This window comes from Nanorana parkeri, unplaced genomic scaffold, assembly GCF_000935625.1.
Source record: "Nanorana parkeri isolate BGI_ZX_2015 unplaced genomic scaffold, ASM93562v1 scaffold3, whole genome shotgun sequence".
Taxonomy (NCBI): domain Eukaryota; kingdom Metazoa; phylum Chordata; class Amphibia; order Anura; family Dicroglossidae; genus Nanorana; species Nanorana parkeri.
The window spans coordinates 4,610,518-4,625,479 of NW_017306271.1; the positions used below are offsets into that span (position 1 = coordinate 4,610,518).

The 14,962-nt window shown below is 39.2% G+C and overlaps 1 protein-coding gene across 1 annotated transcript in view; it reads right to left on the reverse strand.

The window, feature by feature from the left end:
* LMTK2 (lemur tyrosine kinase 2) overlaps positions 1-14,962 on the reverse strand; it is an 81,470-nt gene that overhangs the window by 13,513 nt on the left and 52,995 nt on the right. Inside the window, exons 7-9 of the mRNA XM_018565331.1 lie at positions 8,974-9,107; positions 1,583-1,667; positions 1,229-1,350 (exon numbers count right to left, since the gene is read on the reverse strand). Coding sequence (XP_018420833.1) covers positions 1,229-1,350; positions 1,583-1,667; positions 8,974-9,107 — 341 coding nt within the window. The remainder of the gene's footprint in view (positions 1-1,228; positions 1,351-1,582; positions 1,668-8,973; positions 9,108-14,962) is intronic.

The window sequence follows — 14,962 nt, forward strand, 5'->3', positions numbered from 1 at the left end:
GATACGCATGAACCCTCCCAAACTTCAACTAGTGCTGTCAGTAGAATATGAATTAATCTCTGCATACAAGGGCATGGTTGGACAAATTATTACGGAGTTCAGGAGCCAGCTCCATTGACAAGAACTAGAGAAAATCTCAAAAGTCAGATGCCAGCTATAAAATTTAAGCAGCGATGGCTACCTAGTTTTGAGACTACTCTATCTGCATCTAATCACAACCAATCAGGGAATTCCTACAGGAGATGTATTCTGGCTTTAGCATTACACAAAAACATAACTCTACATGATGGTAACTGCATGCAATAATATTCCAGAAATATATTTGTACAAGTAAAAAAATACAAAAAAAAAACCCCACAGGTATCCCATCCCATGTGAGCAAATAAAAGCTGGAAAGAACAAGCTCAGCTTTGTCCAATGTGCCGCTTTGTCCGGTGACCACATGTACAAGGGAAAAGGGTTTAAGAGTGCACACTTATCGTTCTAATATTTCTAACGTTATCTGCCTCCATTCTACCCAAATGATTTCAGCAGGGCTATAGTTTTAGAACAGCAACGAAGCAAGACCGTGCCCCAGGGAAACTAAAGCTGGGAACACATGGGTCGAATTTAGTAGGAATCCTCAAAGGCCAAAAAATGAGGGAGATGAGGGGGCAGGGCCAGGTCTACTTGGACGGTGGGTCAAAACTGGCATGAAACAGCACCCAGGGATATGGGGATCCTGGGATGCTAAATAGAAATAGCAGGAAATACTTGTCATTTCAAGTTAGTGGAACTTTAGCAACCTACTTTCAACTTGGTATGCTTTAGCTACAACTTTCATTGCCTAACCTATGCAACTTTTGCAGAGATGCTTAATTCCAGCTAGTGTTATTGCCAATTTAATAATAAAACATTATCCAAGTACTGTGTTAATATGGAGTGATTTATTTATAAAAAAAAAAAAAAAAAAAAAAACAGGCCAAAAAAAAAAGGAAAAAAAAAAATTTTCAGTTGCCTACAGCAAACAATCAGATTTGATCTTTAAGTTGCCTACCTGTTTTAGAGAAATTAAACATGCCATCTGACTTTACAATAAAGAAAAAACACATTAAACTTGTCTATGCCGTTTTATACAGCAACCCAAAATTATCTAAAATTGTCATTTATAAAAAAAACACAAAAACAAAACGATTGTGTTTACCATGCACACAGAAGCATTTTTTTTTTTAAATGGCTGGCGTCTTACCATATATTGCTAGGCCGGGTTTGGTCTGCCACTAATATTCTATCCTGAAAGGTCGTTAAAAGCTCTGGAGCCGTCCATCTAACTGGAATGAACTTGTCTTCAGAGACCTCCATGTAGTCTCCCTATAAATACAATTAAGCAAAATACAATTATGAAACACAAGATTAAACCCTTACTTCTGGCAACATTAATGCATTCTTTATGGAAGAGACTAAAGCCATCATCATCTATGACCTCAATGACAGTTGAACTGTACTAGCTCTACAATAATGACACAAGAGTGTTCTACATAAATTTTACTTCTTACTGAATTGCCAAAGGCAGTCTAAAATACAAATTTAAAAAAATCCTTACCTTATACCTACTGAATCCTATGCCATAGTCTCCTATTTTCACGGTTAAATCGGATGTCAAGAAGCAATTCCGTAAGGCCAGATCGCTGGAAAACAAGAAAAGGATGAATGGCACATATGAACAAAGTTTACCAGGACTTTACAGCACGCTACAGATTCTGAACTGATGTTATGCAGCCTCCTCTTTCAGGTAACCCCATTTTTTGCACCCATGTTATAATCCAAATTTTAGGCCTGAAAATGACAACTCCCAAACATTATATATTTTCTGAAAGCCAAGACCCTACAGAATAAAATGGTGGCAGTTGCAAATTTTTATGTTCCACAACATTAGCGTAACTTATTATCCAACCCAAAAATTTAGTGAAAAATGCACTTAAATGTATTGCCCCAAAACACTATATAAAAGATAAGGCTACAACGAGTAAATAAATACCCAACATGCCCACGTTAAAAGTTGTGTGCGTCCTAAAAACTGCGACAGATTTCAGTACACCAAAAAGTCCATAGACACTTTAAAAGCCCCTACAGGTCAACAGTTGAGATGAGTGTAAATATTGGCCCTAGAATTATTGCTCTCACTCCGGCGTGCGCGGCGATACTAAACATGTGTAGCGCGATTGTCGTTTTCATACTTAGGCTCCACCAACGCGTGTTTAAGTGACAACGCGCGTGCTCGCTGGGGAGGGGGGGAGACTTAAAAAAATGTACAATTATTTTTACATTTAATTTATAGGTTAACTCTAATCTGTTCAAAGGAAGAATGCAGATCTTTGTGATGTTCCCTTTTCATTTCAGAGTTGTACTGTGACACCATCCAGCAGAACAGGTAAAGTCAATAAATGGAAGAAATTCTTTGCTCATACAGAGGAAGCACGAGGCATGTTTAACTGAAAGTAAACAAAGTGGACAGCAGGGCATTCAGGTGTGCTATTTAAGCTGTTATCCACTAATAACACATATACGGGAAGTGACAATATAACCAGAATTTCACGAAGACAAAATGACCCAAATCATTGGATTAGGTTTATAGTTCCAGAAAAAAAAATGTTGCAAAGCTGAGAGAAATAAATTTCAACATTTACACTTTAAAGCGAGTATGGAAACGTTTAACCAAGTCAGATAATGACTAATGTGGGCCTCCAAAATAGGCTTGCACATACCTTCAGTAGCCCGAGGAGAAACAGAAACTAAGGGTACTCAAGGATCCAAACATCAGCTTCATTTAGAATGGCACATTGACCCACCCAAATGACTTGTGCCACTATTCCTGCTTTGATATACCCTGGTGAGCGTAAAAAAAAAAGTGTATCTCAACCCAAAAGCAAGAATCCATATATTGCAGCTTACCAATCCTCATATGTGGTGGCTGCATTAGTATTTTTTTTTTTTAGGCTTGTTTCCTTTATTTTGACCTGGTGATTCAACAAGTTTGGCATTTTTCAACATTCTTTAACCCCTTCATGACTGAGCTTGTTTTTGGTTTCTGTTCGTAAATGACTGACACACTTTTGACATTTTTGCTGTGTGATTCTTCCACGTCAGTAATATACTTTCTTACAAAGTGCACCCACACATATTATATATTGTTTTTTAGAGGACAGATAGGGCTATATATTTATATCACATATGTGTGTCTAACGCCTCACTTAGGACAAATACAAATTAAAAAAAGAGGAAAAAACGTAAAAAAAACGTCCAACGGTGGCTCTGTAGCTCCTCCATAGAAAGTAGCCACCCTAAGACAGGAATTGTGTTACTGGTCGGATCAGGTAAAAAAGAAATCCTAAAACAGAGAAAACATTAATGCAGCCACTACATTTAGGGATTGGTTAGCTGCAATATATATATTTTTTTGGAGGGGGGGGGGGGGGGGGGGGAATGTGGAGAGTCCAGAAAGGTGGCTTAGCCGCTTTTATTTACCACCAACAACAAAATCACTGATGCTGGAGATTTGCCTTTAACTCAGACAGCATCAGGATATTGTTGCCAGAAGTAAACAGATTGCCTCTCCAGTGTATGGCTATTGTGAATAGGAGCTCCTGCCAAACACCATGGCATACACCAATATCAGCCACAAATAATTAAAGTCACAAGGGATGATTAATTTACGCATGAACCCAATCGCATACATTTTAACTTTACAGTTGAGTTTTTATCAAGAATATTTAAAAAAAATGTATCCTTAGGAAGTCATATCAAATGAACTTTGAATCAAAGCCCTATCTGTGGATGTAAAATTCCCGTTTGCTTATCATCTAAGGACACGAACACAACTCTACTAAATAGGGCAGTGCGTCCACACAGATCATAGGAGCTCCGCAGCAAATGTTTGATGGGGCTCCCCCCAGTGTCCTCTCTACCGTCATTGATCATAACAAACTATGTCTAAATCAAGCATAGGTAGCAGGAGAGCCATCAGCATAGTCAGTGCACTACTAGGGACCAGAGGTCTGGACAGAAGTTGTTAGGAAATAGGGGGACATTGGTGTAGGGAGGTAATTTATTTTATTCCTCAAAGCGGACTAATCTGTCCTCAGTAGCTTACTAGTCATTTTCAGCATCTCAGTGTAAACTCTAAGCCCTTCCACTGCCAGAGCAATTAAGAGCTGAAAGGGTTGGTATAGGAATCAGTAAAAAGAACAAACAATAGTGTGTGTATGTAGATAGATAGATATACATACATACATACACACATTTTTTTTTTTTTACAGAACTACAATCAGTTGTCTGTTTTTAGCTTAAAGAGTCTCTGGTATTTTTTTTTCTGCCCAAGGAAGACTGCATTAGACATACAGGGTTAATTTCAGTGCCCAGGACGATCAGAAGGGCAAAAAAATATATACTATTAAGGCAGCTAAACAAATGCTTCTTACTGCACGGCTTGTACATTTTTGCAGTTTCCTGCTGTAAATCTGATTTCCTCTTGATTGGAAATGTCACAGGGGGTACAGGGGCAGTGTCTGATCATCCTGGACACAACCACTGCAATCCCTGATGGACACGTGTTACAGTCACATGCACAGACTTTTTCTATGCTTAAAATTGCTTATGGTTCCCATACTTGCCACCCTGAAAATTCCTAGTCTAGCTACCTACAGGTTGCCCCCAATCAACTCCATCTCTGCTTAAAAGGTGGCAGGCCAACAGAAAGCCAAGAGGAAATCAAAAACACATACTGACAGGGAGGTGCATGAATCCCTAGATGGTGCAGTCAGATGGATTTGATGGTTTTATTTTTGGGTACCTGAGGCTGCATAATGACATGTGGTGTTAGAAGAAAAAAAAAAGGAGTTCAATATTTTCTATTTTTACCCATTTTACCGATCTAAAGCTTCATAAAAATATATCCAGACCGGGTACCAAATTTGTCTTTGAAAAAAATACAAGATCTATGTTAGCAAAGACTACAAAAGCCTTAAAGTTTTTAGGAGTTAAAAAGGAGGAAAAGGGGGGATTTGGAACTGAAGTGTTTAACGGAAACCTGTACTAAAGGAAATCTGCATTGCAAGTAATCTCTAGTTCTTTGTGGCTTTAGCACTGATTCACTGACCTGGAACAAGATTTAGCAAGTGAAGACAAAACACCTGATCTGTATAACTGTTGCAGGAGTCCTGTAGTCCTGAGTGAAGAGCTGTCACAAGTCATGCTATGTGACATTCATGCATGTCCCATATATATTGCTATATACATATCTCTAAGATGGGTTTCAAAAAGATCAATGAAAACTAAGCCACATCTCTAAAGTGTTCACTCATCAATACATATAACAGATGACACTGTACAACTTATGAGAGTTGTGAAAGGAGATATCCTACAGCTTTCCGAAAGGATTCCGCATATCTATACAGACCAGCATGATTAGAAAACGCAAGCCTAACATTCATCTTGCAAATACCACTCAATCTTTGAAAGGATGCGTTTCTCTCTCCCCCCCCCTCCCGCCCTCACAGAAATATTACGCATTTACAGATTAAAAACTGGAGAGAAAAAAACCCGTTGGATTTGATATTACGGACACCCTCTGCACTCTGGGTCTAGACAGCGTGTAGGCCTTCCTAAACCAATAGGTCAGGGAAACCACTCGAAACCAAGTGTCAGATGTCAGCTATTTGTAAAGAATGGCAACAAGTGCTTTCTCTGAGCATAGATTAAGTATCTGTTCACTGACAGGCAAGATGCTGAATTCATACCAGACAAAGTGATGTAATAGACCAAACTGATTAGAGTGCTAACTGCTATTTTCAGCAGTTCCTTGCAGATTAAGAGGAGGAATCCAATTGCGTTTAAATCTAACAGCTCTGCTTTTTGACGGAAATGGTTTGTGCATGAAGAAATGAAGACCACTAAAGTAGAAATGTACACAGAAAATTGATATTAAAAAAGGTAAAGTGCAACACAATTATATCAGTGAATTTCTTATACTAGCTAGTAAAGATTGCAACTGTGTTCAAGTCAGAAAGTCCACCCAAATGAATGTTATGAAATGCAGATCTCACACTGAGTGGTAGACTCAGCTCTGGTCATATTTGTGTCATCAAACAGCACACAACAGGTTGATGGTAGCTGACCTGCATACTTGACATGCAATTTTCAGCTGCGTGTCAACCTGAAAATTGTAATCCATGCCACATGAAAATCAGAAACCCACAGCAGGCAGGCTGTGTCCTTTATGTATTTCTGTTTTACATTGATTGGAAGGTACCTTTGACTAACAATAAAAACCTTACAACAAAAACATTGACAGCAAACTAGCAAAGCTTCCTGCAACTGCTAGAAGTTATGTACAGAGCTGCAGTCTCCAACCAGAGTACTGTACTTGGCAATGTAACAGGACCTCCTTCCCCTGAATTAACGGTGGGTAACTGTGGGCATAGGGCTCTGTTTATGGAGCTTTTCCATTTATTTGTGTTCAAATGAGACAGGAAAAACAGCAGGACATTTTCACAACAGCCATAAAAATGTATTTTTATTGTACAGTAAAAGAGGGATAAACCCATTATCAGGTTATCATAGTTTGGGAAATTTGCTAAAATTACCCATCTTCCAGACAGTGCTCAGTGTGATAGTATATGAGAATGAAATGTGAGCAGTATACAATGTCTGATCATACAGTATTTCCTAATGTCAGGTCCTGTTTTTTTTATTGTCCAATTTGTCAGCGCTTGGTGGAGTATTCCAATATCGAAAATCAGAAGGAATGTTCAGAGATAGATAAATCAATGATGACAGAGGGGGCTGCTGTTCTATAGCAGGAAGGGAAGCCTCCGAAAACATAAGAAACGGCGCCTTCTCCTCATGAAACAACATTTATTGTCCAATTTGTTAAAACTGAACAATACTCACAAATTGCGTCTTCAGCAAAGCATTTCTTAAAAGTAACCGAATAAAACCGGCCTATTCCAACAGCAGACGACCGAAATGTGGACCAGAATCTTACAGGTCTATTCACAAAAGGGTGGAGAGTTTAGAGAAGGCGGGAGAAGTGAACAATCTAGGACAACATAGCTGAACTGGAGATTTTTTTCCCAAATCAGTTATGTTGTCCTAGATTGTTCACTTCTCCTGCCTTCTCCATACTCTTCACCCTTTTGTGAATAGACCTGTTAGTTCTGCTGACGCGTTTCCAGGGATAAACCCTCTTCATCAGAGCAAGGTCAAGCAGACTGAAAAATGCTCCATTACATATACTCACAAATATACCTGCACATTGGCCCATGCACTGCATCACAACCGCAGTCCTGGCCATCTCATCAATCAAATTGCAAACCAGTTCACTTGTAAATGTCATCTCCACATATGCTTCCACATACCAATAAACTTCCCATCTCACCACCGACAGACCGCCATAACCCATCAATTCGGCCGACGGGGACACAGAACGTAACACGGAAGTAACGTCACATGTAGAAGCCTATGTGGAGGTGACATATACATGGGCCAATGTGCAGGTATATTTGTGTGTGTATATGTAATGGAGCATTTTTCAGTCTGCTTGACCTTGCACTGCTGAAGAGGGTTTATCCCTGGAAACGTGTCAGCAACACTAAGATTCTGGTCCACATTTCGGTCATCTGCTGTTGAAATAGGCCGGTTTTTGTCGGTTACTTTTAAGAAATGCTTTGCTAAAGACACAGTTTGTGAGAATTATTTCATTTAGTTTTCACAAATTGGACAATAAACATTTTGAGAGGAGAAGGCGGCGTTCTTTTTAATGTTTTCCCTGGGTTTTTTTTTTCTTGGAACAGAGATCTACCATGAAATTTTTTTTTTTAATCAAAACTGGAGCAGACAAAATCTGGAGCAGTTGCCCATGGGAACCAATCAGCTTCTCTCTTCAGTTTGCTCAGGTAAGATTTGAAAATGAGACAGAAAAGCTGATTGGCGCTGTGGAAATCTGCTCCAGAATTTGTCTGCTCCAGTTCTGATAAATTCCCCTCACAGTATGGTAATTTTTACAATTATAAGCAACTACTTTTGTTTCTTTCTTATTTAATAACCCAGTGACAGTTTAATAATCTACATCAACCAACATGGTTGCTGCTAGAAAAGGGGTCTGATTTTTAACTGAAGAAAACTGCAAGTACCTGACCCATACACCATTAAAATAGGAAAAAATAAGAAAAACGGAAATAAAGCTTAAAAAAAAAAAAAAAAAAGGCAGTAAAATGGTTTGTACATTTTTTTAATTTCCAATTTAGGAGCTGAAAGGGTCAATTTGTGCATTAGAGAGTTCACCTGCATCACCTCCTGTTGGTGAAGTGGCTTTAAAATACGAATACCTTTGAACACATTTTCTGAAAGGTCTGATTTCAGTTTGCTAAGCACGTCATACCGCAGGTTGAAGGTCCCACTTCTCATTTTCAACCAATACAAAATGACCCCAACAGTGCTGAGCACTTCAAAACAGCAGGTAGGAGGTCCCACTTCTTATCTGAACTAATACAAATGGCCTCAACTGTATTGGATTGTAATGGAGGAATCTGGCAACCTGGGGCTCAGATCTTTCCCATTCAGAAGCACAAAATCAATGGTGTGTCGCCAGGGAAGTGAAGACGACAAGAGCTGTAGCATAGATTCATAGATATTTTTACAGCACATTAATAAGGGGGTGAGCTACATATTAAAAAGAAAACTGTAAATTTTACTGGCCTCGGAATGTTAAGTAATGATTATTGAACACGGCCCTTGATTTTAGTACTGCCCATAATAAAATCTATAAATGGTTTCCAAACAGAGGATTTCAATTTTATTTCTGGAAATGCTCTTCAAGACACATTGTTGGCGGGTGATCTCTTGCTTACATGGTAGTATTACACCCTCCGAAAAGGCATATTAAAATCACATTTTGAAATGAAACCAAGGTAACCACTGTATAGGGGATACACGTACCAGTGTACAAAGTTGTGTTTGTGCATTATGGCCAGTCCAGCAGCGATCTCACAAGCCATACGCTGCAGCAGCATGATCTCCGTGTCGCTGTTCAACTTCTGCCTCTCATTACTTAAATAGGTCTTCAGGTCACCCTGCAAAGGAAAGCAGCATAACATCATCAGCTTGTTCATCTGCTGATTGCACTTCAGACATGCTTAAAAAGCAGCAACTAAATACATTACTTAGATCTAATCAGTCAACAAGGTTATTATTAGTAAAGTTGAACAGCTTAATAGTCTTCAACTCATCATGTTTCATGTCTCAAATAAGAATTCCTCCCGAACACACCATGTACTTTTCCTTTTAAGGGTAATTTAAGTTTCTTCCTGTTTATCCTACAATATAGCCACTAGCATTTAACAACGAGAAAAACTTTTTTTTAAATAAAAGCGGTCAATAGCAGCACACACCATTGTAAGCCACCAACCAGTGACCCAGGCCATATCAAATACAAATGTGTTGTAAATCCTTTGTCTTTAAAGCAGAACTCCACACAAACGGCTAAATGCACACCTCACTACTAGTCTGAAAGGCTAAACACTTCAGGGGATGAACAATGAAGTGTGAAATATAGAATGGGGCAGAGTTTGAGCTTTCAACAATAGAGCACCATAGGTTTTGTGGCTCCCATAGAACACGAGCAGCTATTTAAAGGCTTAGTCCACCTTTTAGATCATGTTTCATGTTACACCTACATTTAGTGTGTAACATAAAACATGTGGTATATAGCATCCCTCAAATCTAAAACATACTCACTTTTAACCAAATGCATGCAGCATGCACTGACACGATACTGCAACGCAATAGTGTGAATGGGCTTGTAAAGTAAAACTGCCCCAAACCTGGGCAATTCAAACTAGGTATATGACAAACAATGCAGAGGTTACCTTTAATAAAAGGCTACATGTCAAAACTATCTGGGGATTCAGAGATCTAATCAGCTGACGTTATGTGGAAATCCTGACTTTACCTGAAAGTCATGACTGGCCCTGCTCCCTCCCACCTTCTTTGGCACTCTATTGGTCAGTGAGACTAGCTATCATTTTAAAGGATAGAGAGACTCAGGAGGAAGGACTAAAATTTACTAATTAAATAATGTGAATAAAGCAGAGGTTTCAGACACCTGCAGGAAAGCTACAGGGAGCCACATCATAAGGTAGCAGAGAGCCACATGTGGCTCCGGACCTCTTGCTGGGGATCTGAGCATTAGATTATAAGCTTGTTCAGCCAGGAATTACTTTTTGTACTAGGTTCTGCTATGCAGTTATGTTTATGCATCTATTTAGTACCGGGACAGCTACTATGAAACAGTGACATGTATAAAATGATGAACTATCTCTGGATCAGCCATTCTAGCAAACTAAATACATATACCAAGAGAACCAATACCAGACCAACTATTCTAGTTTCATCTGATATTTAATGGTTTTATTTTACACAAAAAGGGCCTGGGGGTAAATACCTGAAGCTCAACTGCAAAATGTGGGGTATATGCTGAGCCGTCCTGTTATGATTATTAACAATGACGCCACTTCCATCTGTGTGTCTGCCACATTGGGAGTGAGCTCACAGTGACTGACAGCAGGACATATGTTTATACTGCAGAATGTGGTACCTTTATTGGTTAAATATTAAAAGTTTCAAGAATAAAATTGGCTAAATATATATGCAAAGTTTAAAAAAAAAAAAAAACTCCTCCTTTAAGAGCCTAAGTCATCTTAATGTACCCAAAAATATGGCTGGAAAATATAATCCATGTGCTGTGATAAACAGAAATGCACAATAAGATCAAATACATGAAGAGATCAAGAATTCCATGGTTGCAGGAAGTTTCCACAAGTGTAATTTTATGGTTTCCATTAATCATAAGTTATTTTAAAGACAATAAGAGATAACAGAATGCATTTTTATAGGACTGCAACTAATGATTATTTTGATTAAATCAGATTTGAAAGAAATCAATACCATCTTTATTTTAAAATAAAAAACACACAAATGCAGTGTTACAAAAGTTTACTTTAGAATAAAACTGCATGCACAAAATTTTGCAATCGTGCTGCACTGGAATGAACACCATTGTGGTAGGGTGTGTTCCAGTGCAGGTGATCACACTGTGGGTGGGAGGCATGTTTGGGGTGCCATGGAAATGAATGGCACTGCAACATGCCTCCAGCAGCAGAATTTGTCAGGCCGGAACCGAAAATGACTTTCGCCACCTTTTTATATATACATTTCTTTTTAATAACTGTATTGTAAGCACATGGCGCTTGAATAGCTTCAGCCAGGGAATGACCGCTGCCAGTGGCAAGATTTCTCAGATGGCAGCTGAATGTAAATACAGCAGGTAGTGGGCTGGTGCAATAGCCAACCGGTTATTGGCCATTTCAAACTGCAATAGCAGGCTGGCTATAGCACCTGCCCACTGCTTGCTGTGCGCTCCTCCGAGCATGGAGGAGAGAGCTAGGGGGATCCAACCAACTAATCGATAATGAAAATAGTTAACAAGTATTCTCATAATCGATCACTTGGTTGCAGCCCTACATTTTTCCATTAAATCGGGGAAGAGCAAGTTGTATTGTTTGCTGTGGTCAGCACATAACAGTAGATCAATGTGGAATCAGGTCAGCATAGAAAATACCCAAGCATTGTCACATAAGAATCACAAAAGCTATTTATTCAGAGCTGCTTCAAGCAACAAATGCCAGACACTGCAAGTGACTATAGCCTTTTATTATAATTTCTGTGCTATGCATTTTCAAAGAGACAGCAAAGAAACAAAAAATTTACTCAGCTAAAAAGGTACCAGACCTGCATAGTCATAAGTGTGGCAACTGCTATTTGCAGAACAAGAATGACAGCAAAGTGACTAAGCAGCGGTTGGCCGGGTTTACTACAGATAATATCCAGCTGAAAAACAACCGCAGACAGATAATCTGTGTCCCTACCATGCACTTCAAGCTTTAATTTACTTTGATTGTACACAATAGAGATGGCACCATTCAACTGGAGACCAGCCCAACACACTTGTAAATACTTTGTTAGCTTACCTCCGAACAGAACACCTCCTACTATGGTATGGAGATGAGAAGAGGAAGAGGTGTTTTGTGGTTGACAAGGGTAGACTGGGCAGTGCTGATAACATTGTTACTCACTACAAAAGGTTATGAGCTCATTGGATTACTGGGAGGTCATCAACAATTGTTTTTTTTGGCACTTAAACAGATTAATCTAGTAATAAAAGTGTTTAACTGGCAAAAGGGGAAAAAATTGAATGTATAAGGTTTGAAAAGTATACTTTTGTTTGATAAAATGTTGATTCGGCTTCAATAGGCAAAACACCAAATGAATTCAATCAAAATTCCACTGGGTGGCAGCATGTCACCATTTTCTGACATGATATAATTTTTACATGCTGCAAATCACATTAGTATATTGTTTTTACTGCGGTAAAGAGAAAAAAATAAAAGTTTATGGGCCTTAAAGCTATAAAACACTAGTTGGCATGGCAAATTGTGGAATAAAGGAATAATTGATATAAAGTATGACACACTATCTTTAGTGGCAACATACTATCCAGCAATATACTATGGGGAAGACAAACTCAATATGTAATGCACAATATAACCAAAACTTTTTTTTCCAATTCTAGAGTGGGCAAGTCTACAAAACCTTTGTCAGGTTTTTAGTGGTGTCTGAGTTCTAGTTGTGTAGATTCCCCCTGTGTTTTGGTCCTGGTAACCACTGCCACGGACAGAATATGATGGGGAATGTCAAAGTTTACAGTTGTCAAAAGAAAGGAGGCAAAAGGGTAAACCCTCTAACGAGAACACCGGATCCGTAGAGAACTGACTAAGAGCAGATTTTTCTCACTTTGGAGCAATGTTTTTACTCCAAGACAGTTAACTCTTAATTACTCCATCTAAAATCTTACAACCAAGATTTGACTATACACACACTCGAATGATCCCCAAACATGGAACACTTCTCACTAATTATGTGACTTTGAAAAGCAAGTTATCACTAGGAATAGATAGAAATAGGCCCTGAAGGATTTAAATTTTCTTAAAGTGAACCTTTACCCCCTTTTACTAAAATCACATCAGTATACAGCTTTGCATGCGGATATAAAATCATCTTACATTCCTTAGTTAAGCAAACTCGTTTTTTCTCACTTGCTTACAAATAGAGTTCATCTACTTCCTGGTGCACTTCTGGCACACATGATGTAATGTGCCAAAGCGTTGCATTCTGGGAAGGTTATATCAGACGAGCATTCAAAGGAAACCTCATTAGTAATCTCACGAGATCTCAGGAAGGGCATCTTCCTCCCCTGAGATGATGTGCATGGTTACATGTAATAGTCACATGTGCCAGAGTTCCAGGAAGTAAAGGGAGATCTAGTAATCTGCCCTTAGTAAAAATGGCCACTGTCAGAAGACTGGGGGAGAAAAGAGAACCAAGGTATGCAAAGAATACAAAGCTGGCAATTATCTAGAAGTATGTGTTTGTAGATTGTCATTACTAAACATTTCTAGAGGTATACATGTTGTTATTTTAAAGATATGGGTAAAGTTCCTCTTTAAGAAGCAATTTTAAACAAGCCCTCACTGGCCTCTGTAGCTCCTGGCACTGTGAAGAAATTCATCTTCAAAGTTCCAAAGAGAAACAGCTTTTCCCCTTATGACCGGTTTACATCAATGCATCTTTAACACGCAGGGAAGTAACGTTGAACAGATAGAGCGTTCTCCAAAATAGTCCAAGGTTACAATAGTGTTGATTGCAATAACAGTGCTGAAATGACCGCGGATGCCTCCGCAATACAAGTCCAAAAGAAAATAGGTCACAAGCACTCCAGCATGTAGAAAAGTCAATGTTTATTGACTTCACAGGTGTCACATCAGAGCGACGTTTTGAAACAGCAAAGTTCCTTCCTCAGGCAAAACACATTATCGGTTTTGCCTGAGGAAGGGACTTTGCTGTTCCGAAATGGGGATTTCATGAGATGCCATGAGAACATAGCAGGGCTAGTGTAGGGGCCAGTAGATTGGTAAAAACCTAAAGTGCAGACGAGAGGTGGAAGGCCAGGGCCTTTCCGGGCTCTGGAAATGTGACCCAGTTAGAGTAAAGCCCCTGGTACCATTTTTGCCACAGGAACGTGGGGATATCACACCTTGATCCAGAAGATCAGACAGGGCTTGATGGATATCTGCTAATCTATGTGGTGACACGAAGGCTGGAGTTGAGAAACTGAGTGGGGCAGGGAGCGAAATTCCACTAGGAAGTGGGGTGCACTCTCCTGCAGAGGAAAGCCTGTGAGTTTTTGAGTCCCAGAACTTGTGCGTGAACAAGGAGCAAAGGTTTGGGGGAGGAAGGTGGATGTGTCCATATGGATGTCAAGAAACTGGAGAAAAGATAGGGATGTTTCTTAACAGAGAGGGAGAAGATTTTGCAGGAAGGCTTACGTTTCCAAATGCTTATAGGTTGGGCCTTAAGACAGAAGCATTTTTTTAACGAAAAAAGGTGTAAGCAAAAAAAAAAAAAATACCTCATACAGCATGGCTATTAAAAAAAAAAAACAAACAAAAAAAAGAGACCCACCTTCCTAGGACACTAGCAAAAACTGAGGAATGCTGGTAGTACGAGTGACTATCCTGAGCTTGTTCCCAAAATCGAATCCTCCTGTAGGAGGCAGCATAAACCTGAAGCTTTAAGACTTCCTGTGCCCCTCAATGGAAGAAAAAGAAAAGTAGACTCTTGAATGTCAATAGTCTGGACAGAGGTTTACTTTTGCCCCCATTAACATCTGAGCGTTTTGTGGCATGTTTTCTGAAACGCGACAACGCTCAAAGAATCTCATTATTTTCAATAATGAAGCACAATTACAATTGAGAGTTGTATCCCCCTTTTTTTTTGGGGGGGGGGGGGGGGGAAAACTCGCACTTTTTTG